The 27,675-nt window shown below is 59.6% G+C and overlaps 11 protein-coding genes and 3 non-coding genes across 14 annotated transcripts; 8 read left to right on the top strand and 6 right to left on the bottom strand.

Moving 5' to 3' along the window:
* Window positions 1-143: 143 nt before the first annotated feature.
* Window positions 144-252, bottom strand: EHS24_008695. The gene has a single exon. It is a non-coding gene; the product is annotated as a tRNA-Leu (tRNA).
* Window positions 253-2,130: 1,878 nt separating this feature from the next.
* Window positions 2,131-4,388, top strand: PLB1_2 (Lysophospholipase 1; the record flags this gene model as incomplete). The annotated part of the gene is made up of 2 exons (XM_028624000.1): window positions 2,131-2,424; window positions 2,634-4,388. The coding sequence occupies 2 exons, from the start codon at window positions 2,131-2,133 to the stop codon at window positions 4,386-4,388; spliced, it is 2,049 nt and encodes a 682-aa protein (XP_028475974.1).
* Window positions 4,389-5,116: 728 nt separating this feature from the next.
* Window positions 5,117-6,781, bottom strand: EHS24_008693 (uncharacterized protein; the record flags this gene model as incomplete). The annotated part of the gene is made up of 8 exons (XM_028623999.1): window positions 5,117-5,315; window positions 5,377-5,536; window positions 5,589-5,783; window positions 5,834-5,897; window positions 5,946-6,121; window positions 6,169-6,367; window positions 6,413-6,545; window positions 6,588-6,781. The coding sequence occupies 8 exons, from the start codon at window positions 6,779-6,781 to the stop codon at window positions 5,117-5,119; spliced, it is 1,320 nt and encodes a 439-aa protein (XP_028475973.1).
* Window positions 6,782-7,480: 699 nt separating this feature from the next.
* On the top strand, window positions 7,481-8,689 carry EHS24_008692 (uncharacterized protein; the record flags this gene model as incomplete). Its single annotated transcript, XM_028623998.1, has 5 exons — window positions 7,481-7,714; window positions 7,766-7,966; window positions 8,044-8,121; window positions 8,172-8,390; window positions 8,567-8,689. The coding sequence occupies 5 exons, from the start codon at window positions 7,481-7,483 to the stop codon at window positions 8,687-8,689; spliced, it is 855 nt and encodes a 284-aa protein (XP_028475972.1).
* Window positions 8,690-9,508: 819 nt separating this feature from the next.
* EHS24_008691 (uncharacterized protein) lies at window positions 9,509-11,573 on the top strand (the record flags this gene model as incomplete). The annotated part of the gene is made up of 5 exons (XM_028623997.1): window positions 9,509-9,571; window positions 9,661-9,977; window positions 10,143-10,547; window positions 10,590-10,956; window positions 11,010-11,573. The coding sequence occupies 5 exons, from the start codon at window positions 9,509-9,511 to the stop codon at window positions 11,571-11,573; spliced, it is 1,716 nt and encodes a 571-aa protein (XP_028475971.1).
* A 222-nt stretch (window positions 11,574-11,795) lies between these two features.
* EHS24_008690 lies at window positions 11,796-11,894 on the bottom strand. Its single transcript has one exon. It is a non-coding gene; the product is annotated as a tRNA-Thr (tRNA).
* Window positions 11,895-12,336: 442 nt separating this feature from the next.
* EHS24_008689 lies at window positions 12,337-12,462 on the top strand. Its single transcript has one exon. It is a non-coding gene; the product is annotated as a tRNA-Trp (tRNA).
* A 1,259-nt stretch (window positions 12,463-13,721) lies between these two features.
* EHS24_008688 (uncharacterized protein) lies at window positions 13,722-16,615 on the top strand (the record flags this gene model as incomplete). Its single annotated transcript, XM_028623996.1, has 4 exons — window positions 13,722-14,266; window positions 14,309-14,401; window positions 14,463-14,603; window positions 14,656-16,615. 4 exons carry the CDS (start codon window positions 13,722-13,724, stop codon window positions 16,613-16,615), a joined length of 2,739 nt encoding a protein of 912 aa, XP_028475970.1.
* A 305-nt stretch (window positions 16,616-16,920) lies between these two features.
* EHS24_008687 (uncharacterized protein) lies at window positions 16,921-19,588 on the top strand (the record flags this gene model as incomplete). Its single annotated transcript, XM_028623995.1, has 5 exons — window positions 16,921-17,530; window positions 17,653-18,026; window positions 18,070-18,401; window positions 18,445-19,258; window positions 19,304-19,588. The coding sequence occupies 5 exons, from the start codon at window positions 16,921-16,923 to the stop codon at window positions 19,586-19,588; spliced, it is 2,415 nt and encodes an 804-aa protein (XP_028475969.1).
* Window positions 19,589-19,735: 147 nt separating this feature from the next.
* On the bottom strand, window positions 19,736-20,481 carry EHS24_008686 (uncharacterized protein; the record flags this gene model as incomplete). Its single annotated transcript, XM_028623994.1, has 2 exons — window positions 19,736-20,273; window positions 20,336-20,481. The coding sequence occupies 2 exons, from the start codon at window positions 20,479-20,481 to the stop codon at window positions 19,736-19,738; spliced, it is 684 nt and encodes a 227-aa protein (XP_028475968.1).
* Window positions 20,482-20,665: 184 nt separating this feature from the next.
* Window positions 20,666-21,704, top strand: EHS24_008685 (uncharacterized protein; the record flags this gene model as incomplete). The annotated part of the gene is made up of 3 exons (XM_028623993.1): window positions 20,666-20,777; window positions 20,892-21,507; window positions 21,572-21,704. 3 exons carry the CDS (start codon window positions 20,666-20,668, stop codon window positions 21,702-21,704), a joined length of 861 nt encoding a protein of 286 aa, XP_028475967.1.
* A 284-nt stretch (window positions 21,705-21,988) lies between these two features.
* EHS24_008684 (uncharacterized protein) lies at window positions 21,989-23,062 on the bottom strand (the record flags this gene model as incomplete). The annotated part of the gene is made up of 2 exons (XM_028623992.1): window positions 21,989-22,727; window positions 22,812-23,062. 2 exons carry the CDS (start codon window positions 23,060-23,062, stop codon window positions 21,989-21,991), a joined length of 990 nt encoding a protein of 329 aa, XP_028475966.1.
* A 240-nt stretch (window positions 23,063-23,302) lies between these two features.
* EHS24_008683 (uncharacterized protein) lies at window positions 23,303-24,161 on the top strand (the record flags this gene model as incomplete). Its single annotated transcript, XM_028623991.1, has 5 exons — window positions 23,303-23,344; window positions 23,401-23,509; window positions 23,574-23,982; window positions 24,043-24,093; window positions 24,131-24,161. The coding sequence occupies 5 exons, from the start codon at window positions 23,303-23,305 to the stop codon at window positions 24,159-24,161; spliced, it is 642 nt and encodes a 213-aa protein (XP_028475965.1).
* Window positions 24,162-24,368: 207 nt separating this feature from the next.
* On the bottom strand, window positions 24,369-26,539 carry EHS24_008682 (uncharacterized protein; the record flags this gene model as incomplete). Its single annotated transcript, XM_028623990.1, has 2 exons — window positions 24,369-26,330; window positions 26,405-26,539. 2 exons carry the CDS (start codon window positions 26,537-26,539, stop codon window positions 24,369-24,371), a joined length of 2,097 nt encoding a protein of 698 aa, XP_028475964.1.
* Window positions 26,540-27,675: the final 1,136 nt, after the last annotated feature.

Here is a 27,675-nt window from a genome sequence, read left to right as displayed (position 1 = left end):
TGGTCGGACATTTTCATACCACTTGTGGCACAGGCTCCATCCACTCGTCTGCAATCCTCCAGCACGTCCAAACTCGTCCAACACGTCTTCCTGACCTTCCACAAGCCCAAAAAGGTTGGCTTGGGAGGCAATGAAGCCCCGGTTGACGAGAGTGGGATTCGAACCCACGTCCGAAGACTGCGGATGACAACTCTTCACGAAGAGGAGTGGATCACCTTAACACAGCGCCTTAGACCGCTCGGCCATCTCGCCGAGGACGAAACTTTGGCGGAGAGCACGCCCGCGAGCTGTTCCTCTTCTGCGGACACCTGTGACATGCATGTGCAGCGACTAGAGTGCGATGGTCTGCTCCAAAGGTTGTGGTGGGTCGAGGGTGTTTGGTGGCTCTGAGGTGGGGACCAGGCTCCAGGGCAAGGCCGCCACATGAGGCCCCCCCTTTCCTGGACGATGCCTCTCTTCGTATATGAGATCGCACGATTGCCACCTACAACATATCGACGTATTCCGCAGTATAAGTGCCCCGTGCACAACCTGTGAGGCAGCTGTTACACATGAGCTCGCTGCCATCACACTTCTACGGTCAGTCGACTGACGGCGGCCGCTCACTGCGGTGTAAGTGGACAGAGTTAGAACCGGTTGGTGCCAGACCGACCGCCGAGCGCCTCCACAGCACTGTGGCGCACGCATAGCACCCCGCAACGCCAGCCTGTCTGAAGAGCTAGCGACGTTGAGCGCGGTGGTGAACCCCTTGTGGCGATTGGGGCCGGGTTGGCCGTCGGGTGTCGGAAATGCAGACCGACGCGTCCACGAACGCGTCGGGATTTCCGCGAGGTTTTGCTTGCTTCTGCCCCGCTTGTCGCTAGTCTTGCACAGTTTGACGCTCGATCTGTCGAGTATGTATGCATGTGCGCATGCTGCATGTAACGGCTCGCAGTCAGCGTGATAGTCCGCTATCCCAAGCTACCGGTGCTATACGTCCACGATGTTGGGGCCTGGGGCCGATGGTGCCAAACCCACTCCGCCGGACGACCGGCGGGTTCAGCTGCACTGGGTGCCGACGTCACCACTTCCATCGTCTGGCCAAGCATCCTGGAACATTGAAAGCATGTCTTCCGCCAGGTCACCATGTGCTACGACGCGAGGACGGACCCGTCGCGATGGTGTAGTTGCACAGCTCTTGGCGACCAGACGCGTCGGGTGACGGTCACCACACGAGCGCTGCTGCACCGGTATGGTATGCAAGGCACCACGACGTCCATCTCGGCATGGTCACTTGGTTGTGTCACCGAGCAAGCTCTCCGCTCGGCGTTGGCCGTCTGCACGTGCACGCGCGGCGGTGCCGCATACCTCGCAAAGCAGCCGAAAGCCATCCAACGCGTCGTCGCCGTCGAGGCGGGCGTATATTATACGTTGATTCCCGCAGTCGCTGGTTGCTTGGACCTGTTGTGTGGCCTGTGGACCAACTCGTTTCAACCTGACCGCGTCCACCACAGAGAAGAACTGGGCAAAGCATCCTGCACATTCCTTGATGCATCATCGTCGCATTCACAGTGTGAGAGCAGCCTTGGCGAGACCTGTTTGTCACCTGCTCTCCCACGGCCCACGTACCCACCTGTCGCAGTATTGCTTTCCTGGATTGAATGGAGGTGGAGCCTGGATTGCACAGCAGCTGCAAAAACAAATTAAGCACAAAAAAAAAGTCGCCGCGGGGGGGCGACCGCAGGCGCCGTGGGCCAAAAACCCGGCGGCCGGCAGTGGGCGCCAGGGGGAGGGCAAACGCGCAGCAGCGGTGGGTTCATTTGATGCGAGTGCCAAGCATTGCTCGCAGCTCCCATGTCCCCTTCTGGCATGCATGCAGCTGCGGACGGGGACGCGGGGGCTGAGGGGACACCATGCATGCATGTGTGCCTCTTTGGACGTCTTTGCCTGCGTCACCGCCAGCAGCGCGAGAGACACCCATTTACCCACCTGAGACCCGATTTATTGCGTATGCCCCGGCTGGCCCTGATCGACCCGCAGGACAAGCCGGTCAGCCAAAAACAAACCCACAATATCTCCTACAGCAGGCTCAGCGCACTCGTATCTTGTCTCTCTCGACTCCTCTCCATCACTCCCACCAACTCACACAGCATGCACATTGCACTCACGCTCGCCGCCGTCGCGGCGGTCGTGCCCGCCCTTGCAGACGTTGCCGCCGACAAGCGCGCCGAGGCCCGTCAAGAGCTCGCATACGAGGTCCATGACGCCCGCGCAGCCTACCTCGCCTCGCCACAGGCCAAGCGCGACGCTCTCGAGTACCGCGAGGCCGTCACCAACAGCGCCGTCGCCAACTCGACCGAGCTCCTTATCGGTGGCGGCTCGAGCTATGCTCCTTACAAGGTCGACTGCCCCAGCGACGTGACCTGGATTCGCTCAGCCCGCGAGGTGAGTGTGGCGTTACGCTCAGAGCGAGCGCAGTCAGTCTGCGCAGCAGCAGCGAGCACACGACTGTGACGACGGGCGCGTACGGAGCGACCCAACATACATGGGCCCCCCCGAACCGCAGCGCGCAGTGTGATCATCAAGATCTACGCCCAGCCCGCAGCTGGATCTGTGCATGATGTCCAGAACCAACGCTGACAAGCTATTCTTAGGGTCTGGGTACCAAGGAGAAGGCCTACCTCGCCCAGCGTGCGTCGACCATTGAGAGCACCGTCGCGACGATGATGGCCGCCAACGGCCTCGCCGCCCCTCCTCGCGCTCCCGTTCTCGGCATGTCGCTCTCTGGTGGTGGCTACCGTGCCATGATCAACGGTCTGGGCATGGCCATGGCCACCATGAACGGTTCCTCCGAGGCTGCCGCTTCAGGTGTGGGTGGTTGGATGGATGCCATGTCGTACATGACTGGTCTTTCGGGTGGCTCGTGGGCCACTGGTTCGTTTGTGGCCAACGACGGCATGCTCCCCACCGACCTCATCAACCAGGTCTGGAACCTCGAATCGAACCTCATCGTCCCGTCGAGCGGCAAGGTTTCGTTCTACTATGACCTGGTTTCCGAAGTCGGTGCCAAGGCGGACGAGGGCTTCCCTACTCAGATCACCGACTACTGGGGTCTCGCTCTCGGCGACCACCTTCTGCCCTCGCAGTACCACCTGGACAACTCACCCAACGTCACCATTGACCTTCTGCCCAACATTTCGTCCAACTTTGCCAACGCCATGCTCCCCTTCCCCATTATCATCGCCGCCGAGCGTGAGACCAACACTACTGTCCTCGCTACCAACGCCACCTTCTGGGAGTTTACTCCATTCGAGTTTGGCGCATGGGCTGTTGGCTTTGACAACCTCACTGCTGGCTACTTTACTCCCATCGAGTACCTGGGCACCGCGTTTGCTGCCGGCAGCCCCAACGGTACCTGCTACAAGGGCTTTGACCAGATGAGCTTCGTCATGGGTACCTCGTCGACTCTGTTCAACTATGCGCTCATCGAGCTTGGAAATGACACCGACTCGTCGGTCCTCGTGTCAGCCATTGATAACATCCTGAGCGGCCTCTCGGCCGCCAACGACGACGTGTCGTCGGTCCCCAACCCCTTCCAGGGCTACACCAATGGCACCGACACCAACCCCCTCGCCGACCTCGAGTACCTCACTCTCTTTGACGCCGGTGAGATCAACCAGAACCTGCCCCTCGACCCTCTCCTCATGCCCGGACGTAACGTCGATGCCATTCTCGCCTTTGACAACTCGGCCGACACGACCTACTCTTGGCCCAACGGCACTGCCATGACCGTTTCGTACGAGCGTGGCCTCGCCTTCCAGCAGCAGTACAACGTCGACAGCATTCGCATGCCTCCGGTTCCTTCCATCAACGGCTTCGTCAACGGCGGTCTCAACACCCGCCCCGTGTTCTTTGGCTGTAACGAGACCGACACCCCCGTCATCATCTACGTTCCCAACTACCCGTGGTCGTACTACGCCAACTCGTCGACGTACAAGATGGCCTACGATAACGACACCGCCCACGCCCAGATGGAGTCCTCGATGCGCTCGCTTACTCTCAACGGCACCGTCGAGTCGTGGCCCAAGTGCCTGGCCTGCGCCTTCACCGACCGCGCGTTCGGCTACACCTCGGAGAACCGCTCGTCCGAGTGTGCCGAGTGCTTCAGCACTTGGTGCTGGGACGGCACTGACAACGACACGACCCCCAGCGGCAACTACACCCCCCTCGCCGGTGTCACCCCTACTTTCCTTGTCGAGAACAACCTCTCGTCCTCGGTCCAGACTAGCGCCATCTCCGTTGCCTCGTCGTCCGCGTCGGGTACCACCGCTGTTTTCAGCGGCAACGGTCTCACCATCGCCGCCATGGTCGCCTGTGCGCTCATCGGTGGCGTTGCCACCCTCAGCTAAACGTCTCGCTTTCTTTTGCATTTCATTCGAGGACAAGCCAGTAGGGAGGCAGCGCTAGATTTCGCTTGGGGGGCCATATTCTTCATCTCTTAGAACTCCATCCTGATGAATAACACCACGACTTAATGCCTATAAGACCTGTGCTCGCTCGTTGTGGTAGATCTTGCCCGTCGTCGTCGTCACCTTTCCCATGCTCCACGCTCGTTCCCAGCACACGTCTTCCATGGCTGGTACACACCACTTGACCGAGACAGGTCTCACTCTTCACTTGGCACTTGGCATTTGAGTGAGACAACGAGCCAAGTCTACGACAAGAGAACAGTCTCACCGACGCATGCAGTATGTATTATAGTTCCGCACTGGGTGAATTCAGCCCATGGATCATGGATTTCATGTTTCATTACGCCGCCAACCTTCTGTGTCTTCTGTTGCTCCACCTGCAATCTCTTGTCTGTTCCTGCCTGGTGTATCCTCTCCCTCACCCGAACAGACGCATCTTGTTTGGATTCCTGGGTGACGGCATGTACGTGGCGTCCCCCCCCCCCCATCCACACCACAAAAAACAAACCAAAAAAGAAAAGCAACCACGTCGCACGTCTTTCTTTGACACTTTAAAGTACACTGTTTTCAACCCCAAAAGCCATGCTTGTCAATGTTCCCGTCCGATAACGGGTGCACGTAGCCGTTTTGGGGACATGTATGCATTGACGAGGACACAGATTGGGTTCCTACTTGGCATCCCTCGCTTCTGGCTCATCTGCTCCTTGGCCACAGGCCCCCTCCTCGTCCCCGCCTGCGTCAATGTGGCTCGCCCCGGGACGAGACGACGAGACTGCCGCGTCCACGAGGCTGCTCATGGTAGCCCCGGGGTACTTGAGCGCGAGGTCTGCCGGCGACGGAAGCTTGTCGTCTCCCTGGTGGAACAATCTGGAGTATATGTAAGCTCGGGGTTACAGACGAGTGGTGATGTTTGGTACTATGTACTCACTCCCAGAGTTCCATCTTCTGCTCCAGAGTTGCAGGCTCGTGCGACTCGGCGTGCGGAGAACGGCGGCCGGTGCGGTTGTGCTCGAAGAACGCCACTACCTTTGGGTAGTACGTGGACGGGTACCCATATCCTCGGCCCGTGTTGCGACGCACTTGCTGCACTGGGGTGTGTCAACAGCTGAGACATGGCAGACATTGCTCTTTCACCCTCACTGATGAGATTCACGAGAACAGCGCCAGGCTGCTCCATTTCCGTCGAAATGTAACGTGTCACGAAATAAGGGGACACGTTGAGCAAGTCCAGTGCCTCCTTTCTCGTGAGTCGGGCCAGTTTGGGATCTGGGTAGCCCGGAAGCGCGGCGAGTACCTGGTCAAACGCGAGGTCGAGAGCCTCGGCATCCATAATGGCTAAGAACGTCGTCAGTGTCACTTGCACCAAACGAGATAACGCCACTTACACTGCTGCTGCGCCATTGGAAACGGGTCCCCGAACAACGGATTCCAAGGAAAAGGTATTTGTCCCTGTGTGGTGTCAAACCAGCTGTGCTCCCAGCGTATGTAGCCCCCTACCTTCTCCAGGCATTTCGACATCAGAGCTTCGAGCATCCAATCTTTCAGCATGACAAACACGTCCCAGTCAGGTAGAGAACCAGCACCTTCCGGGTGGCGCTCTGGACCCGACTGGTCAGCGGTCCGCCTGGTCAGGCCGGCTTCTGGGTTTGCGTTGAGGTACCCCAAGTTGCGAGCTATGTGTATTCTGTTAGTCTCCAGTCCAGCGCAGCCTGATACATACCGCATACCCAGGTGGCCAGACTGCTAAAGCCCTCGAGAACAGATGACCCGAAATTGTGTTGCCTGGCACAAGGCCAAACCGCAAGGACCCCCTCGAAACCCAAAGTGGCAGAAAGGTGCAGGAGTCGGTGGAGCACGATATCAGGAAGGAAATCACGGGTAACGATGATACCCTTGACTGCCATGATATCTTTGACCAACTGGTACATACAGTCAGTCTGTATTCCACAGTCCACAACACATACGGCGCGAATAGTTGTGTAGCTCGCAAATATTATTTTAGCCCCTTGTTGTCGCTCCTCCTTGGTGAAGACGCTCTTGCGATTGCCAGCTGCGTCCTTGAATGGTCGCGTTGTGCTCACAGACGCCGAATACTCCCTAGTGGGTTGTCAGGACACTGCGGGTCACGGGCGCACTCACCTGACAGCCTTCCTCTCCTGGGCCAGTGTCGGCTTTGTGAGCTTTTGCTGGGTGAACATTCCCAACAGCTCCTCAACGCCATATGCCCAGTCCAGCAAAGCACGCAGGTGGGCATTGGGGTGCCACACGACGACGCGGAATAGCATGACAGTTGCACCCATGGATTCCATGATGCGGGTGTGGAGGGGATCCATTCTGTGATTTGTTAGTGGCACCCGATTGTGGCACTTACCGTACGGCGACCTCGGCGGAGTGTTTACGAGGCATGGCGTTGAACGAAGGTGAGGAAACGAGGCAGGCAGTGGTGGGACGAAAATGAGTCTGTGGTGGGATATAAATATAGAGAGTGGGAGCATAGCACGAGAAGGACAACCGGCAGTTACAGCTGTCATACCCGCACAGGCGGTGTGTGTGTGTAGGCCAAGGGCACATACAATATGTCATCCTGAGTAGGTCTGTACGTCATTGGGAACAGTGTAGCGAGCGTGTAGCATAGCTTAGAAGGACAGTAGGCATGGGGGGCTTCTGGGAGGACACATATGGTATGTCATCCGGCTACGTCTATGCGTCATTGGGAACAAATATAGCGACTATAGCATAGCATGAGAAGGAAAATCGCCAGTTACGAGTGTTATACCCGAAGACACATACATACTGGATGTCATTCTTCCATGCAGTATGACATTCACCTACGTCTATACGTCATTGGGAACTCGGGAAGGGGAACTGGGCGTACGACGAGAACTGACCCCAGGATGTGACACGTTGAGCCTAGGGTCTCAGCGTCTTGGGATCCGGGTACCTCCAATGTACACCCAACCCGGTCCCCACATGTACCACTTGTTCTACCTGCCTTCGACTATTCCCTCACTCTCCCCACCAGATACCAGCTCATGAGTAGTCACACTACACCCACCCTGTCCCAGCAAGCTGCTATTGAAGACAAACTTGTTTCCCACGCAATGGCCAGCAACATCACACTGGACGGCAGCGTGGTACTCGGCAGCGTGCTTCAAGAATACTGCGGCGAACGCAACATCAAATTCCACGCCGTCGTTACAAAGCGTCAGGTGTGGGCCAATTTCAGCTATGGGTCGACTAGATGCCAGCACTGGCGTCACTTTACAGTCCGTTTTGCTCGCGAGCTCACGTAGCTGGTCCCGCTGATCAGTTCACAGGCCGAATCTGACCTTGTTCCACTCCTTCAGCAGAATTCGTCATTTTTCGATGTGCTCCCACTGCTTGCGAGTAAGGAGGAAGCGCGTCACCAGCCCACTGGTGTCCTCTTTAGTCTGCGCAAGCTTGTTGGCCACATGGTCACCTGCCAGCGATGGCAAGAAGAGAAAGAACGAGCACAGGCGGCTCACCGCCCAATGGAAGTGAGTTGAAATACGAAAAGGAACAAATAAGAATGAAAATGATGAGAAAAGCCATCTTCAACGCTGAAACTATTCAGGCAATCTGGCTGCTCTCCTCTCTCAACGAATCGGTGTCGACAACAAGCGGCAGTCAGCTCTGTCTTCCTTACTCCATGGTGAGTCCCATCAAAACATTTATATGCCAAGTCTGTGTCTGACTTATCAGGGAGAGTACGTTCTGACAGCGCATGCGCCCACCATTGGTCACATGCCCGAACGACTTCAAGATCTGGAGAAACCTCACACAGCCATCCTAGAGTTCTTGAACGACAAGGCCCCTCTCGTGTACACCAGCGATCACATTGGCCGAACACAAGTCCGCATTTGGTACCAACTCCCAGGAGCCAGCTCCAACGCTCAGCCCCACGTGCAGAGACTGCGTCAGGTGCGTTCCTCCAGTTGACCCAGTTCACTAATGCCAAGAACTATGCACGCGCAAACCCAAGTTGAGCTTTCTCTCTGCGCCACTCTCAATTCCTTACTGGGCCCATCATTGACATGTGGGAACCAAACCGGGTTGTTGGTGTAGGTTCTGCTAGCTGCAAAGGTAACTGACGCCAGCCACTCGAGCCAGACCCAGAGATCTTGGTTCAGTTTAACCTCCGTCTCGCTGCTCTCAGTCCTCCTCCTGAGAGCGGCGTCGTGTCTGACTCTGAGGCCGCCCCTCTCTCCTCAGACCAGTAGGACGTGTAGGGAGTTGGGGAAACTTCGGATAACGGACGTGTCGACGATGAGGCGGGAGAAGAGAAACAAGGTGATGTCCGAGGCACCGTGAGGATGAGCGATTGAGCCTGGCTTATAAGAGAGGTCGTCAACCGATATGTACGTGACACCAGTATTGTATCTATGTGTTGCAAATCGGTGACATGGGAAGCAGAGCCCTTCCGTTCGAGACTCAGTCCCAGTTCATGAAACGAGCCACATGTGACTCCGACCTCATTAATACGAAATGCACTCCGTATTAGAAAATGATGTCGAACCAGTCTTACTCATCAGACAAACTCTGGGTATTCATCCCCAATGGGGTAGGTGTGGTGCTAATTGCTGATCGCAGTGAAAAAGATCTAGTGGCCAGTTGTCAGTGAGGGTGTGGCATGAGCGCCTTACTCATCGCCCAGTTAGCTAGCTAGCTACCTTCTCCCAGGCCCCTCCGCCTTCAGCCTTTGATGCAATCGGGGAATGGGATGAATGGCGCAAACGCAAACTCGAGGGTCCCACTGCCACGCTTTTGAGCCGACGACTCGCGAGCATTTCTGGAGAACGGGTGTACGAGAGGAGATGGAAACGCCAGTGATTTGAAACTCGGAGAACCAAGTATCGGCGGGCAACTTTGACCACCAATCGCATTGTCGGGGGTATAGTGTGTTTCTCGCGGCCAAAAATTAGGTTCCGCCGCACGTTGTTTTACGTAACGCAAGATTTCCGTCATTTCCTCCGTCGCCACCTGGCGCTGAGAAAGTTCAAACTGGCAACGGGACTCACCTACCCAACACATACACCACCATGAGGCTCGACGCTACCGACTTGCGGTACATTACCCCCGATGAGTTCCGTGTGCTTACAGCCGTGCGTACGCCTGAGACTCTTGCACTTTTCTTTTTGGGGGGCGCACCGGCGAGCTCCCAGCTGTGACATGCTCCTGACGCTCTCCACAGACCGAGATGGGCTCGAAGAACCACGAAGTCGTCCCGTCGCCGCTCATCGCCGAGCTGTCCGGTATCCGCGGCGGACAGGTCAACAAGCTCTGTGGTCAGCTCGCCAAGCGCAACTTGATCGCGCGTGTCCAGAACGCCAGCTACGACGGATACCGCCTGACCTACGGTGGACTGGATTACCTCGCGCTGAGGACGTTTGCCAAGCGCAAGCCGTCGAGTGTGGCCCAGGTCGGCAAGAAGGTCGGCGTCGGAAAGGAGAGTGATATCTACCTCGTGAGGGACGATGAGGGCGAGAAGAGGATTTTGAAGCTGCATCGGTGAGTAGCAGGTGTGGGTGGCGTGGGGCGTGGTCGTGTGAGGGCAGCGGCTTTGATTACCGTGGCTTGGTTGCCAGCTGCCCCAGTAACACTGTGACCGGGAACCCCAAGCCTCCAAGCCCCAGCTAGGTAGCTTCTCCTGCAAACCAAGCTGACATGACGCAGTCTCGGTCGTATCTCCTTCCGTGCTATCAAGTCGAAGCGCGACTATCTCGGCAAGCGCTCGTCGGCGTCGTGGATGTACATGTCGCGCCTCTCCGCCCAGAAGGAGTTTGCGTACATGAAGGTCCTGTACGACAACGACTTCCCCGTGCCCACACCCATTGACCAGGCGCGCCACTGCATCGTCATGTCGCTCATTGACGCCGACAATCTGCGCGCCGTCATGTCCGTCCCCGACCCCGCCGAGCTGTACGGCCAGCTCATGGAGCTGATCATGCGTTTCGCCCGTGCCGGTCTCATCCACGGCGACTTTAACGAGTTCAACATCATGATCAAGCGCAAGTCGTACGAGCCCATCGTGCTCGACTTCCCGCAGATGGTGTCGACGCGCCACGAGAATGCTGAGTTGTGAGTACAGCTGGCCTAAGACTCCGATAGCTGACGCCCCAGCTTCTTCAACCGCGACGTCAACTGTATCCGCCGCTTCTTCCTCAAGCGATTCCGCTTTGAGGGCCTGGTCTGGCCCGTGTGGCAGGACGTCCTGGACGAGGAGGCCGAGTACGAGCAGATTGAGCGCGCCGAAAAGGCCAAGAAGGCCGCTGCCAAGCGCGCTGCCGAGAAGGCAGAGAGGCGTGCGGCGGGCGAGGAGGTTTCCGAGGACGAGGCTGAGGCGGAGGCGGAGGCTTCGGAGGTTACCGACGACGTCGACGCCGAGTCTGAGGCGGAGAGCTCATCGGCTCCCGCGAAGCGCTTGAGGCTGGACCTCGAGGTCGAGGCGAGTGGCTTCAACCGCGCGATGGAGAAGCAGCTCATGGACGTGAGTACACACTTGCAGCGTTAGGTGTTCCCTCCCGTACTAACGCACCGCAGTACATGGAGCAGGTCGGTGTTATTCCCGACGGTGACCGTTCGGACAACGACGAGGAGAGCGAAGACGAGGACTCTGAAGAGGACTCTGACGAGGAGGAGGAGGAGGACGAGGAGGCCGAGAAGGAGGCACCAGCACCGCTCGACCCCGAGGCGGAGGCTGCGGCCGCAGCGGCCCGCCTCGCCGCCGTCCGCCTGCACCAGGCTCTGGGCAACGACGGCAACCCCGAGGACCCGCTCCCGACCGTGTCCGACGACGAGGACTATTACTCTTCGTCGTCTGAATCCTCGTCTTCGGCCAACTCTGACGGCCCCGCTCCCTCGGACTACACCCAATACGTGCGCCAGCCCAAGCCCCGTCCCCTGAGGATGCAGGTCGCCAAGCTCGGTGCCGTCGACGAGCGGGCCGAGCTCAAGAATATTGTGGCCGGCGACCTCCAGAGGCAGAGGCGTGGCGCTGCCAAGCACTCGGGCAGCAGGACCAAGCTCGGAAACGCAAAGGGACACAAGTGGAAGAACAGCGCGGACCACATCACGGGACAGAAGGGTAACTCGGGCTGGGACTAGATGTAGGAGACCTGGGGAGGGAGGATAGATGTACTGTATTGCATTGCACTGAGCACAAAGGTCGTGTGTGGCCCACCCACTACTTTGATTCATTTCCTGCAAAAAAAAAAACAGCACTTGGCATCGCTCTGGCCTCTCTGCCCGCGGCGTCTTTCCTCCCACCTCCCACAGGCGACCCGCCAGCAAAAGGAGAGCCATAGCCACATATCGCAGCTTGCTCCATGCCTTCTACCCGAATTGAACGGGTGACCCTTTCATCGTAGTACGAGTCAAGAGACCACGAATACTAGTGAAAAATTCTAACCACTGAACTAAGAAGGCGGCGATGTTGTTGCTCTTCCGTGCTGCAAGAAGACGAGCATGCGGGTGTGTGTTCATTTCTGGCCTTTTAAGGCATGAGGAGGCTGTTGTGGAGACGAGCAGTTAAAAATATGGGAAAAATCCCATCAGCCATACACACGCGCAACAACGGTTCTGATCTGCCACGCGGGTTCAACCACTACAATGGCTCCTACACCTTTACTGGGATACAGCCAATACACACCTACCTCGTGCTATTGAGAACTGGGACTGTGCTTACTGCAAGCCAAGCAAAAAACCAACATGGTCACAAACGCCACACCCTTCACCACGAGAGTCACGGAAGTGGCACCTTCTCTCCCCAATCCTCACGTTTCCCCCCCATTTTCTCCACAGCCACCGCCTCAATCCCCATGATCTCTTCACACGCACCATCCTCTGAACCGCGCGAACAACAACGTGCGATCCCGTGGCGTAATGGTAGCGCGTGAGATTCCAATTTCTGGGATACATCTTCCACCCTCGTTGTTGTTCCGAGAACGATGGTGTTGCTTCCTCAAGGTTGTCCGTTCGATTCGGGCCGGGATCGTCTCTTTTGGTGGTGAGAGGAAGTGGTGGGTATGTGGGTGAGGTGGCGTCCGTCACGAGGAACAACAGGAAGGAGCATCGCGAAGACGAGCAGGGAGGAGTTGTTGCGCAGCAAACGAACCTGGTGGTTCGCGGTGTCGGACCGGGAGCGGTTATCAGGCGGCAAAGTGACGAGTGTACCGGCGTGTCCCCTGCCAAGGCAGTCACCGATCATGCAGTGGAAGGCCATAAGGACACACCGGCTCCTTGTATCACTGGCTACCTTGCATACCGAAATGATGGCAACAAGCGCTGCCTAGTTCGTGGCCGGGTTAACTATTGAAGGCCGGTCCCCTGGTGATTACTCCAGGGTGTTTGTGTTATTCTGACCGTTGTCTGCCAGAACTACTGTGTACACTGTGTTGCTCCAGACATCGCTCATGTGTCTTTACCTCTGAGCATCGTGGCCGTGGCACCAGGCTCACGTGAGACTACTCTGTGTCAGCTGTCAGACGAGGTCGTGTGGCCATGTCGCCTCAGGGGGGGGGACTACAGCGACGTGACGCGATGACGGCCGAGCGTGTCCGAGATCGGATCAGAGATCGGTGATGTAGATGACACCGGCCATCAAGAATTTGGTATTTGTGCTGCTGCGTCATGTTTCATGGGACCATGGTACCATGGACGTCATGAGCACAGTTCGCTGTGCGGTGCGGGTTGGTGGCGAGAGGGGGCGGCGATGTTCAAGGGCAGACAGGCTTGGCAGGCCTCTCGGCCATCTGCGATCTGCGAGCGAGCCCAGGCCATGCAGGCCACAAGCTACAAGCAGCTGTTTGCTTGGCCCCCGCTTTAGCTCGCTTGCGACGGCTACCTGTGGCAAAAGGTCTTTTACTGCGCAAAGCGGAGCAGCCAGGGAGAGAGGGGGGGAGCGATCAGGGAGGGAGACGATTTGTAAATGTTAATTGAAATCAGATTACAGAATGCCTTTGTACCTTCCACGTGATTCTATTGGTGCTGCGGGCTGCCTCGTGCGTGGGGGTTGCTCTTGGCAATTCTATGTTTGGGTTGCCGTCATGGAGGCATGGAGGGTGTGCCAAGAGCGAACAGCAGCGTTTGTACCGTTTTGGTGATCTGGTGACGGCCACGGCCTGCACGGCTCCCGGTAGCGCACACGACTCAAATAAGAGCCACAGCTTGTGCCATTCCTCCGTCTCTTGCTCCTTCTTACTCTCTCTTTTTCTCTCTCTCTTACACCTCCCTCGCCACATCCACAACACTCACATGGCCACCGTCGAAGATACCAGCGATCCCAATCCCCCCGATATACGACCGTTCAGTCGTACACCCCAACCTTCAAATGAACTCCACAACCCCCCCTCGCGGGCCGTAGACGACGCAACCCAACGCGTCCGCGCTACCGGCCCCTCCACGCGCGCCAGAGCAACCCTCCGCTCCACACGCACCACCGCACTGGCTCTCGCCCCACTGCTGGCACTCATCGTATTCGCCACCCTCCCTGTCGCCACCGCGCAGCATGCACGCCTCGACGATCCCTTCACGTCGCCACCCGACACGTACATGCCTGTTTACGGTGGCGGGGCCCGTGCACACGACCGTGATCGCCCCACACCCATCTTCAACCTCGTAAAGGGCGCTGCTGGCTGGCTGTTCGCCACCACTGCTAGCGCGTTTGGCTATGAGCTCGTCCCTGCCACCAGGTCGAGCCACATGGCCAAGCGTGGCGCCAGCACCGAGCATATCGTCGAGGCAGTCATGATCCCCGTCCTCGTCGCTCTCTCGGGCATGTTTGCCGGTCTCACACTGGGGTACGTCGCAGCCACTCCACACAAACCGTACTGACAATCCAGCTACTTCTCGGTCGACCCCACCCAGCTCCATGTGCTCAGTATCTCGGGTACACCCGCCCAGCAGGAGTACGCTCGCAAGATTCTTCCCGTTCGGTGAGTGCAAAAGAGAAGAATCAGACCCATCCACCACCTATAACTAACCCTGTGTGCTTAGTGCCAACTCGCACCTGCTCCTCACGACCCTGGTTCTCGGCAACATGATTGTCAACGAGGCACTCCCCGTCATCACCGATGGCGTTCTCGGTGGCGGTATCGTCGCCGTAGTGATCTCGACTGCTCTTGTTGTCATCTTTGCGTGAGTCTAGTGCACCCACTTCTACTTTGCCAACGACACTGACCATTCTCAGCGAGATTATTCCCCAGTCCGTCTGTTCCAGACACGGTCTCCTTATCGGTGCCAAGATGGCGCCCGTTGTGCGCGTGCTCATCTGGTTCTTCTTCCCTCTCGGATGGCCCATTGCCAAGTTTTTGGAATGGATTCTCGGCGCCCACCATGGTATCATCTACCGCCGTGCGGAGCTTCGTGAGCTCATCAAGATGCACGCCGCTAGCGGTGAGGGTGGTGGTGATCTCGACAATGACACAATCACCATGGCCCAGGGCGCACTCGACCTCGGTACCAAGACTGTCAAGGACGCCATGACGCCCATTGACGACGTGTTCATGCTCCCCATCGACGCCAAGCTCGACTACGAGACTCTTGGCCGTGTCGTCCGCTCCGGTCATTCACGTATCCCTGTCTACCAGATGGTTGAAGTGCCCGACATTGACCTCACCAAGCCTACGGTGGGCCCCAACAAGACCAAGCTGGTCAAGAAGATTATGGGCAGCATGCTCGTCAAGAGCTGTGTCCTTCTCGACCCCGAGGACGCCACGCCCCTGGCAACCATCCCCATCAACGCCATTCCCAGTGTCCCCTGGAACGAGCCTCTGACCAACATGCTCAACGCTTTCCAGGAGGGCCGTTCGCACATGGCCATTGTCTCGCGCCGTGCTCGCCCTCCTCCCGATGTTGAAGACGCCGAGTCCGTCATGACTGCCGCCGCCGGCGGTCTCAAGTCAAAGTTTATGCGCCACGTCCACACCATTGGCCACAAGTCGAGCAGCGGCAGCGACTCGGGTAGCACAGACTCGGACAGCGACAGCGACGTCGAGCTTGGCAAGAAGAAGAACCACCGCCGCGTCTTCCAGCGCCGCAAGTCTGTCAGCACTGCCAACTCGTCGCCCACGGAACCCACTGCTGCTGAAAAGGTCAAGGCTGAGACGGAAGAGAAGAAGAAGTCGACACTCCTCAGTGCCGCCAAGCTCAACGACAACGAACAGAACGTCCCCGCCGATGCCGAGCTCTCCAACAAGCACCTGGAGCAGTTCTTTGATGGTCTCGAGGGCGCTCCATTTGGTATCATCACCCTCGAGGACGTGCTCGAGGAGCTCATCGGCGAAGAGATTTACGACGAGTACGACAAGGAAGGTGGCCCCCCTTCGGCTGCCTCGCAGTTTGTTCCCCGTGAAGCTGCTCTCGCCGCTCGCAAGGCCGCTCTTGAACGCGAAAAGGCCGCGGCGCTCGCTACGGCTGCTGCTACGCCTCTCCCGCCCACGGGCGATGTTGACGTTGAACAGCCAGCTGTTGCCCCGTCGGCCACTAAGCGCGTCATGACTGCGATTCCCAAGATGCCCAGGTTTAACATTACCAAGTCGCGCTCGCAACCTGGCCGTCCCCGCGGCGAGCTCCCTGAAAAGACTCTCCCCATCAAGCGCTCGACCTCGCCTGTCCCTACGCTCAAGAACGAGGAAACTGATGCGGCTATAAGCCCCACACCCATTTCAACTGGGGCCGATAAGTCGGTCACCATCGACACTGTGCCCACGACCATTCCTCCCCGCCTCAACTCGGGTTCCGGCGAGGGCTCCCTCTCGAACCCGGCTTCGTCGACCAACCTCCTTGCCGAGGCGGTCATGATTGAGCGTGGTCGCCGTCGCCTCGCAGCCACGGGTTCTGCCCCGCCTGGTCTGCTCCGCGCCTCGAGCACCACGGGGATTGTTCGCCCCACGCCCCAGCGTACTGGGACCCCGCCGTCTGGAATCAGCCCCGCCGCTGCCGCTGCTGTAGCCGCACCTGCGGCCGCAGCATCCGGCCGCCGCACCCCCATGTTCAAGTCGACGCCACTGTCCATGTCATCGTCGTCGTCGTCCCAGGTTGCCTCTGCGCCACCCACAGCCCAACCTGTGTTTGACCTGGGCGCCGACATTGCTCCGGAGACGGACACCAACGAACCCAAAGAACCCAAGGACGAGCAGCCCATGTAGCCAACTACACACGTTGTATCCTGTAGCGAGCTTTCTGTCTCGCTTCTAGCCGTTTGAACGTGAAAAATGTGAAATGTGAATGCGTGAACCCTTCCCCTTTGTGATCCCCTTGCCGAACAGTATGATGCATAGTTTGATCGTGGGACAATGTTGTTGTGTGGGACTGTGGGTACAGCTTGGGTGTTTCATATCCGAAACAAACTCCGGACGGCCCTCTGCGCCATTTGGTAAATCGCGTCCCATTCATCGTCCTCGTTCCAACCCTCCCCTCCTTCACATCCCAGCACCACGCATTCCCCGCAACCATGTCCGTCCGCGCCTCGCCTAGGGCCGTCGCGCGGGCAGGCACAGACGTCGCCGGGCCCAGTGCCGATGCCAGCTCTGGCGGCCGCGGGACCCACGCACAGGCGACCGATGACGCCGAGTCGTCGAGTGCCGGCGGGAACGCGACTCTCGCGCGGCGCCGGTCTGCGCGCGGCATACCCTCGACATTTGTGGTCGGGGCGGCGTCTCCAAGGCCGACATTGAATCATGGCCCGTCGGCGGCGGCAGCATCACTGGGCCCGTCATCACCCGTCGTCAACACGAGCGGAACAACACCGGCGACAATCACACACCCGGTACCTCTACCTTCCTCCATGGCCGTCCCCGGTCCCTCGGCTCTCTCCATCTCGATCCCCTCCCCAACGACCAGCAGCCCACTTACACTGACGCCGTCTACTTCCGCCGCCCCTTCGCCCGCCCTCACGGCCGGTCCCCCTCGCGAGACGAGGGGAAAGGGCAAAGCGACTCCCAGGACGAGCGCGGGTGGAGGTGGTGAGCGGCGTGTGTTGCCTGCGCGTATTCGTCGCGTTGGCGGTGCAGAGGGGATACGCGAGTTGGAGGAGATGGTCGTCGATTGGCTTGAGCGGTGGGGTGAGTCCTTGCGCGAGGAGACGGAGGGTGGGCGAGTCGGCTGCGCTCGATGCGAGCCTCAGCCGTGCTCGACACCTCGTCCCAACTACACCTTTGTCTTGTCTTGTGCTGACTCTCTCCAGGCGACGTGGACACCAACCCGCCCGACAACCTAGGTCTCGTGCTCACCACTCTCCCCTTATCGCTTGTCACACCCGTACCGTACCTCGTCGACGCGCCGACCAACCTCAAGACGTCCGCTCAGGCGCAAGCCGAGCTCAAGATGGACCTCGAGGTCAAGCTCGAGCCCAAGCTCGAAGGAACGCCGGCTCCTGTGCCCATCGCTGGACCATCGTCGCGCCCACAACCCGCCGCTGTACCGCCGACGCGTATCGAGACGCCCTCGTGGGTCATGGTGCGCCCAGGAGAAGACGACCAGATGGAGGCGCGCGAGGAGATGCGAGCACCTGGACACAGCCCAAGCAAAAGGCTACGTAGGGGTGTTATTGGCGCAGAGGTCCGTTTTTTTCTTTGAGAACGGTAAAACTGACATTGTTCAGCTCGTCGAGGACATGTCGGACAACTACTACGAGCAGCTTCACCGCAAGTTTGAGGCGTTTGAGCGCCGCCAGCGCATCCGTGAACGCGAAAAGCTCCAATTCGAGCGGTACAAGATGCGGGCGCGCATCGAGCTGCTGCGTAACCTGCCCGGCCCGCAGTGGGCCAGCGTCGTGCAAGCTATTCTAGCCCGCGCAGATAATGGCAGGTGGGCTCGAGGACGCCGGAAACTCGAGCTCGAAGGTGGCGCCGACTGGCTGCGTCGTTGGCTCATCCGTGAAGGCCAGGAGGTGCTGGGGAGATATGACCAGCTGCTGCCCAACGAGTCCAAAAAGTGCGTGTTCACCGTGCTCTCCGTCGCAGGCTAACCCGCGCAGACACCAACCCGTCGGTCAGAGCCAGAACCAGAGCCAGAACCAAAGCCGCGCTCCATCGCCTTCTGCCAGCTCCCTGTCTCCTCCACCGCAACGCGAGGACACATACCACCCCAAGCGGACGCGCATGTCGCTTCCCAACCCCGAACCCACAGCGTCCCGCGAACCTGCCTCTCGCCGCCAGTCGCTGAGGGTCCTCTTGCCCAAACGCAAGCGACCACGAGAGTCGACAACCGTTTCCACGACGAGCGAGAGCACGTTAAGCTCGCCTGATCCAATTCCCATTTCTCCACCGCCACAGCCAAAGGCTACACTCAAGGCAGCAGTCGTAGCGCCGCCCAAGCCATTACCAAAGGCCAACGCTGCCGCTCCCCGCGCTCTGCCCACCTCGATCCTCAAGTTTGACCCCAAGCTTGGTAAGCTTATTCGCGTGCCCTCAAACCCGACACCGGGTCCTCAAGCTGCTGCACCTGCCACCCCAGTGGCACCAGTCGTTCCAATCTCACAGCCTGCACCTGCACCGTCCGCACCAGCGGCTCTCCCACCAGCAGCACCCACACCGTCGCCCAAACGGCCGCGCTACGTCGCGCCCTCGACACCGTCTGGCGTGCCGTGCCTCATTGAAGCTGCCCAGAAACGCGAGTCGGCCATCCTCGAAGCGCTCGCTGCCAAGGCCAAAGTGGACGCAGCCGCACCGCGTGCCCCCGGCAGCCGGCGGCCCCGTATCGCGCGCGAGAAGACGCGCGAGTCGTCGCGGTTGAGTAGTGCCACCCCATTTGGAATGCCCATCCCGCCACCGGTGGAGAACAAGACAGAGGTCAGTTGACCATCCTTCAACGTGTCTTCAAAGCTGACAATACAGTTCTCGCTCAGTGACGAGGAAGAGTTCTGGCCGATCATTGCGGCGCGCGAGGCGCATGCCACTGCGTTACGCCTTGCGATGCAGGGCGCCCCGGGTGGAGTCGCCTCGTCGGCCACAAACTCGCGCACAGCACCGATGGCGAATGGCAGCGCGAGTGGGAGTGGGAGTGGGAGTGGCACTGTGGCAGCGGTCAAGGGAGTCAAGGGAGCCAAGGGCTCGGCACAGGCGATTCCAGAGGACGAGGCAATGGACGTGGAAGGCGTCGAGGAGGCGGTGGTCCTCTGAGTGTAGTGGTGTAGCCAAGAGCGCATATAGTTTGCAGAGACACGAGACGATAGTAGCAGTAGCAGTAGCAGTAGCAATACAGAGAGACTAGGAGCAGTTCATACAGACAGACACAATAAAAGTACATGTATTTAGGCGCTGTGGCGCTCACTCGTCCTTGGTCTTGTCCTTGGCCTCTGCCGTGCCCGTGCCCGCGTCCGTGGCCGTGTTCTCGGCCTCTTCGGCGTCGACGCGGCGAATGACGCTCTCAAACCCTTTGATCAAGAACGGCTTGAAGAACCAGACGCTCACGCAGAGAATGAGGATGGCGATAACCGCAGGGATAGCGGTCCGGGGCAGGACCCCAAACATCAGCGGCTCAAGGACGACGGTAAACGTCGTGCTGAACGACGACGGGTCCGCCAGGTGGCCACTGCCCGTCCCCACATCCAGCCCGACAATGCGGCCGAGGTATCCCAGCACCCTCGTGTGGTCTATACGCGGGCTGAGCGGGCTGGCCTTCAAGAACAGCACGGCGGGCGCGCCCGCCGTTCCCGGTTGAATGTCCATTTCGAAGCGCGTGGGCGTGGACGCGGGCCACGACACGCGCGTCGTCCAGCTGCCCCGGGGCTCGGCGAGGAGCGCGATGCGGATGTGGGGGCGGGACGACGAGAGGGTGAGCGTCGTTGGCGTGTTGGGCTTGAGGCTGGAAAGGGTTTGTTGGTCAGGAGAAGAGGCAGAGGGCTCGTGGTCCGCGCTGGCACTCACGTCATGTCTGGCATCTGCTGGATCGTCATTTGGCGCCCGTCGACGAGCGGGAGGGCAAAGTTGCGGATCTCAGTGTCGGCGCACACGACCGACACGAGCGGCGCGACTGCTGCGAGGAGCAGAGCGAGCGGTTGGAGAAGGAGCATGGTGCGTCGGTCGTCGTGGAGGAATGGGCAATGACGACTACGATGGCGATGACGCCCTTGGGTCAACATTTCCGCCGTTTGAACGGCCACGCCCGTGTTAGGTTCGGCTACTTCGCCAAGATCCTCAAAACATCCATCTTCTTGCATCCTCCAATTCATTCTTCCTTACCAAACACCACTCGCGATGGACGCCAAATCGCTCCTCCGCGCCAAAAAGGCCGCAGCGCGTATCGAGCACCCGTACGCTAGCTACAGCGCCGCGGGTGTGCTTCGGTGCAGCGTGTGCGCCGTGTCAGGTGAGTACCAGAGTACACTCCTCCGCTCTCCATCTGGCCAGCACTCCGGCCCTCTGGCTATCTGCTTCTCAGCTGCGCGATGTTCACCTCAGCTGACACTTTGCCCCCTCCCAGTAAAGCAGTGGGACGCCCACCTCCTCACCAAACAACACCGCCAGTCCGTCGCGCGCGAAAAGGAGCAAGCGGCAAAGCTCGACAAGGCCAAGCGCAAGGCCGAGGCCGCCGCCGACACTGCCAGCGCCGCTAAACGGTCCAAGACGTCCGCGGCGCCCGTAGACAGCGACGACGACGACGGGTCAGACGACGGCGGTGCGGCACCGGCGCTCCCTGCTGGCTTCTTTGATGCGGGCAGCCGGCCAGAGTCTGCCGATGCCGGGCCATCAGTCCCCACCCCGCCTCCTGCGCCGCAGCCCACTGGCGATGCCGAGCTGGACGATTTCCTCGCGTCATTGGACGACGGCGACGGCGACAATGCCGCGCCCGCTTCCGCCGCACCAGCTGCTACAGCTGCGGCGCCGACGCGCCGCCGCCAGACGTACAAGGACGTCGGCGACGGCGTGGCGTCGTACTCTGCCGCCCCGCAGCTGGTGTCCGCCGCCCCAGCTGGGGAAAGTGCGGCTGACGAGGAGCCCGAGGCGGAGCCCGAGACAGAGGCGGAGAAGCGCGCGCGTCTGGAGAGGGAGGAGAGGGAGGAGATCATGGCCCGACTGGATGCCGAGGAGCGTGCACAGTGAGTTCTCCGCTAACATGTCTACAGACGCGTATATTAGGTAGCTGACCGAAAACTCCCGCAGGGAGGATGCCGACTCGCGTGTCAGCGCGCTCAAGAAGCGTATGGAGGCGCTCAAGAAGCGGCGTGAGGCCAAGGCTGGGGCTGGAGGCGCAAAGGCCAAGGCCACGACCAAGGGGACCACCGAGGACAAGTAGGGAGGCGAGCGCGCGGAGGTGGTCAGTAGGTCAGGCAGGACGGCACAGGAGTAGAGAGACAATGCATAGTGTAATAACATGGCACCCGCAGGGCAGTGCCCATCCAGGCTCGGTACAGTAGTATTGAGGAGAAAGTCAAGGGTTGTGGCCGGATGGTTGCCGGGTTGTAGGATCGTTGGGTGTGATGGGGGTTGGCACCTTTCGTGGCGCCATCAAAGGTTGTCGCAGTCGGCAGCAGAGGGCTCATCGTCGACGTCTGATCGCTGGGTTGCAACTCGCAGCGCTTAGAATTGCTTTGCACCTGCGTATTTCTTGACAGCCTTGACGGCGGGAACGGGCGTGAGGCGGACGCGACCGTCGACGCGCTTGGACTGGCTGGGACGCGTTGAGGGGATACTCTGGGGCAACTCATCGCCAAAGTTGGCCTTTGCAATCTCCTCGTACCAGTCGCTGACGTCCTCGCCAGTGGCCTGGGCATACTGGCTGACCGCCTCAATGGCGGCCGCACGACGCGCCTCCTGGCGGAGCAAGGGTCCGCGGCCGGCGGCGATATCCTCGTCGCGCTGGCGCTTCGCCTCCACGCGCATCTCCTTGTAATAAGCAGCGCGGATAGCCTTGCGTTCGACAATGTTGGCCTCTTCAACCAGACGGGCCTTATGGTAATGTGCCTCGAGGCGCTCGGCGTAGCTCCATGCGGCGTCGTCACACTTGGCAGCTGCTTCCTCTAGCGTCATAGGCTCGTCCATCGGCGCATAGTTGACGCGGCCCTCTCGCATGTCCTCTTCTGTTGGCGCCGGGCCAAGGGTCCAGACAAAGTCCTTCACGGTCGTTGCGGGGGGAGGGGGGGCAGTGGGACGCGGAAGCTTGGCACGGTCGGCCTCGAGACACATACGACGAAACTTGCGCGCAGCGGCCTTTTCGGCGTCGAGCAGACCCTGCTTGGTGGAGATAGGAACACGGACAACGGCCAGATGGATGAGCTGTTGCGCCTCGAGCGAACGCAAGACGTGCGACTTGAAGAACCTGCCACAAGTCAGACATGTGTTGACTCTTGACCGGAACTTGATCGTTGTTGAACAAGAGTTTTGGAGATTGCTCAACACTCACCTCATTGACTGGAACGGATGCTCGGGAAGAGGCTTGACGGGTGGGGGCACCCACTGGCGCCTGCCCTCACGGATGTTGGACACCTTCTTCATGCGAATACGGCCGTTCAGGTCAAGGGCAGTCTTGGCCTGGAGAATAGGACGCTCACCAAAGGTGGCGGCCTGCCAGATCTGTGGGTTCTTCATGTATCGGTTCTTCGAGAGGATGTCGCGCACAAGCGACGTCGCGCTTACTGTCCAGGGGACCGACATGGCGAGTGGGGTGAAATGGAGGTGGTGGAGACGAGAATGTGCGGGAGTGGAAGTCGTATCCACAACCACTAGATGGGCAAAAGACGACGGCGAACACAAACATTTTGCTCCCGTCCCGATCTCTGCCCGGTGGCAAACGCGGGCCAGAGGCGTGTTGTAATGGGCTCTCGTCACTACTGTCGTTGTCGCCGTCAACTCGACCACCATCGACGACGACTCGCAGCCCGTGTCTTGCCGGCCATGGGTCAGGTTCAGTCGGCATTCGACCCGGACAACACAAACGTGGGTGGCTTCGTCTGCTGTCCATCCATCATCTGTACTCACCACACACGCAACAGAGCAGCAACGCGCCAGTCGGCTACATCGTCCCGGCCTTTCCGTCGCTGTACGTCCCCTCCGTTGCATCCACGATCCAGCAGAGTGGATACTTTCTGCATGATGCCTACGGTATGTCTCTCACTCTCCCCACCCACGCGCACCGCTTTTGGCTGACACGACCTCCATCCTCCAGCCATCTGGCGGTTTACATTCTACTGGACCCTCATCCTCCTCCTCGGCACGTTCTGGGCCGTCGCAGCCCTCGCGTCCTTCAACCTCCTCCTCTCCCGGACGCTGTTCAGCAGGAAGCCCAATGCGGGCATGACAGAAACCGGTACAGCCGGGGGCAGCACGGGCGCGGCAGCAGGGTCGGCACGGGCGACGAGTCTCGGCGACGCGGCGCTCGCGGGTCTGCCGCTGCCTCGGCGGGCGCGGCGCAAGATGAGCAAGTACGCGTCGCGTAAACGCCCGCCCATGTGGCTCATTGCGTTTATCCCGCTCGTGATGGGGTTTATAGCGACGTCTGTCGCGCTCGTGAGCGGCACAGTGGTGGGGTTTGCGCTCGCGGCGGTGTATTCGGCTGCGGGGTTCAGCATGTCGACGTGAGTGGTGGAGCTGTGGCGAGGCGGTGGGGTTGGGCGACGTTGGACTGACAACGACAGTTGGGTGCCGTTCATGTGGGGTATGATCCAGGTCGTGGTCCTCATCATTTCGTGAGCTCTTCGCCTCCTGGTCCTCAGCTGACATCAGATCGTACTCGTCTCTCACTCGCGTCTTGTAACTCTTTCTTTTCCGCCTGTTTCTTCCCGTTGTATCTACCATCTGCATAACTTTTATTCCTATGAACGCACAGCTCTTGCCGCCATCACTTCCAATGCTATGCATACAACCTCCGCAGAAACGTCCACAGAATCCTTGGCGAAGGAATTCCCTGCCCCCTCCCCCTCTCCTCTTTATTACCAGCTTGGCACCACCGGCCTCCCGGCTCTTAGAGCTTGGCCTGCTCTGTCGGGGGCTGGGCTTCGCACACGCGACGCAGGTCACGGAACGCCTGGGCAATGCGGTGCTTGAAACGCTCAGTCGACGTGGTGTCGCACGAGACCTTGCTCTCGAGACCAAACTTGATAAGCTTGGGACCCGCCATGTAGTTGATGCCGTACCCATCAGGCCAGGCAGCGCCAAAGCCAGTCGCATAGAACTGAAGACCCGACGAAAGGCCCGACGTGGACAGCTTCCACTCTTGCGACTTGGCGTACAGGTCGTCCTCGAAGATGGGGTGGGACTCTCCAGGGCGCAGCTGGACCTTGAGGCCCATCAGGTGGCGGTCGAAGCCGTCGCCGTTGGAGCTCGACTTGGTCAACGCGCTGTGCGTGTTGCATGCCTTGGTGAGCAGGTCGTAGCGCGCCTTGTCGTCCAGAGCCGCGTTGTCCATGCTCTTGACAAACTCGCGCGACTCGGGGGACAAGGTGCGGATAACGTCGGTGCGGCCGTGCTTGAACTGGCGGGTGGACGCAGTCTCGTAGGTGGCCGAAGCGTAGCCCTGGTCGCGGAACCATGCGAGCTGCAGGACCTGCTGGATGTACGCGTCGGGTGCCTGCTTGGCGACCTTCTTCATCCAGTCGGTGGCGTACTCGGCCCACCACAGAGTGGCGGCGTCCGAGTCGGCAACAATGGCCTTGTTGCGCTGGGTGCAGGCCGTAATTTCGTCGACGGTCACCTGGTCAATCTCAAAGTCCTCGCGCTTGAATCCGTCACCAAGGGCAGGGGCCGCACCCTTGGTCGAGGGGTAGGCAGAGTTGTCAACGGGGACCTCGAGGGCAGAGTCGACGACAAACGAAGGGATGAGCGCGTCAACGGGAGAGTGCTCGCCCATGACAGCGGCACGACCGTTGTTCTCCACAATGACGGTAAGCGCCTTGTCGAACCAGCGGTTACGGCCGCCAAAGATGCCGGCCTGGGCGTTGCGCATCTGGGCGTCGACGGGCGCCTGGCGCAGGGGGTCCTGGGTCGGAAGCGTGGGCATGGTGTACGTGTCCAGGCAAAGGGCAATGAGGGAGCGGTCAATGGCGTTGAAGGTCTCGCGGTTTTTGGGCGAGTGCAGCAGAACACGCTCGCGGTTGAGCGTCCAGGTGTCACGCTCGTCGGCAGTGAGGATACCGACAAGGGCGGGCTTTTCGCCTCCGTCCTTGCGCGCCTTGGCATCGGCAACAGCAGCCTGGAGAAGACGCTCAATCTCGGCTGGGGGCAGAGGCTCGGCAGGCTCGTCGCCCTTGCGAGGAGCAAACACATCGACCGAGTAGATGAAATCGTCGATCATGACGGTCACGTGGGGCGCATGGTTGTCCTGGACCGAGAACGAGTCCGAGTGGGGCAGAGGGATACGCGAAATGTTGAACAGCAGTTTGTACTGGTGCATGCACGACGGTCCGGCGCGGGTCACGGCCGCGGGTTCCTCCTCACGAGCCACACGAGTGCGGAACTGGGCAAAGCGGTGAACGAGCCATGAGGCACGGCGGACCTGCCAGTCGGTAACCCAGGTGGGCTTGACGACATCGTCAAAGTTGTCCTGGTAGTAGTAGTCCTTGCGGTCGGTGTGCGAGCGGATCCACTCCTCACCACCACCTTGCTGGCCAGCAGCGAGGGTGTTCTTGGGGTCGGCCACGAGAGGGACTGGAGTGTCGTTCGTGGCGCCGGGAGCGCAGGGCGGGTCTGGGTTTCCCGGGTCGTTCTTGAACAAGAGCCACCAGTTCGAGTTGACAATGAGGGGTGCACGCCAGGTGTGGTAAGCCAGAGCGAGCCACAGTGTGTCGTCGAGCCAGCTGTTGGGTGAAACGTGGTCGAGGTCCCTCAAGCGCTCCTGCAGCACGGGCCCGAGTCCTTGCTTGGAGGCAAAGTCCTTGGCGAACAGCTTGCGCTTCTCGAGCTCCTGGGTGACGTGGTCCTTGCCATACTGGTGTTCTGTCAGCCGGACCGCAGCTTTTGGTAATGGGGGAAAGCTTCTGCTGTGCTTGCTCTGTAGCTCACCTTTTGCTCAATGAGGGGGATGAGGCTGCGGACGTAACGGTCGAGTGACTTGTCGAGGTCGGGAATGGGCAGACGCGGGAGCTTGTCCTGGTTTGCGAATGTCTTTTGTGGGCGGGGAGCCGACGAGGAGACCATCCTTGCCGCGCTTGCACTTGCAGAGATGGCGATAGAAGATGTTGATGGGCGGGTAAGACGAGACGCGAGCGATATATTGACAACCGGACGAAGTGAACGGACGGGCATGGCGCCGGAAGATGTGTGTGCCGGTGAGCCGGTGAGGCGGGGACTGAGGGGAAGGTGGGCGGGGGTTGGCGTGGGGTTGAGCGGCTCTGGGTGGGTCGGTGTCTCTGCGGTGACGTTCGGCTGGAACGATGCACACGTTTGCCGAAGACAAAAGCACAAGGGCTGGAGACGAGGGGGCAACAGCAGTCGCGACGACTCTAAACGGGCAGCTGGCGAGCGAGAGAGACGATGGAAAGAGTGAGTTGATGAAGAAGAGAGGGATATGGGCAAGACTGATGTACAATAGCCTCCCCCACTGCAAACAGCGCCGCCGTCATCACCAGTTGGGCGCCGCGGTTTGGTTTGTGGGCCATGTCGCTTTTCTCCCCTTGCGCGCTCCCCCCCCCGCGCCGGAGCTCCAACTCGCCTGTATACGGGTGCCGCGTCGTGTCTCCACGCACTACCAAAACGCACTGCTTGGCGCGCACAAGAGAGGTCTGTCAACCGCCCGGCACTTGCAACGATCAACTCGGCACTCGCCGTCGTCCAACCGTCGGGTATGCTCCGAGCCGGCACGGCCGTCGCCCGCCCGTTGCTCCCAATTAAGAATAATTAGAGGGCCATGGGGAGAAGGTAATGTGAGATTAGTAATAGTGCCATTTAATACAACATTCGTGGGAGAGTGGAGGAAATGAATTACGGTCGCATGGATTTTGCTTCCGTCGCTGGTCGCCGTCCCCATGCCACACCGTGGGAGAATGACGCGCCTGGCGCGGTCGCCTGCCATCATCCAGTCCACTCATCCTGTGTCTGGCAGTGGCATACACACCTAACACTCTGTTCTCATCATCACCTTTCCACAACCAACAACTCTTGTCCGTCAACGCTCTCGAGAATACCGCACACCTCCTACTGTTATAGACAGAGGAAACAGACGCGGCTTCTGTGACGCCACTCTCTTGGGAGCGATCACAATCGCCTCCCAGTCCTCTCAATCAACCTCCCACCAGTCGCGCGACCCCTTCTCTGATCGCCGCGTTGGCTGTCCC

Source organism: Apiotrichum porosum (genome assembly GCF_003942205.1).
Source record: "Apiotrichum porosum strain DSM 27194 chromosome Unknown scaffold_7, whole genome shotgun sequence".
Taxonomy (NCBI): Eukaryota; Fungi; Basidiomycota; class Tremellomycetes; order Trichosporonales; family Trichosporonaceae; genus Apiotrichum; species Apiotrichum porosum.
Note: the sequence above shows the minus strand (reverse complement) of the source record. Positions and strands in the feature narration are given on the sequence as shown.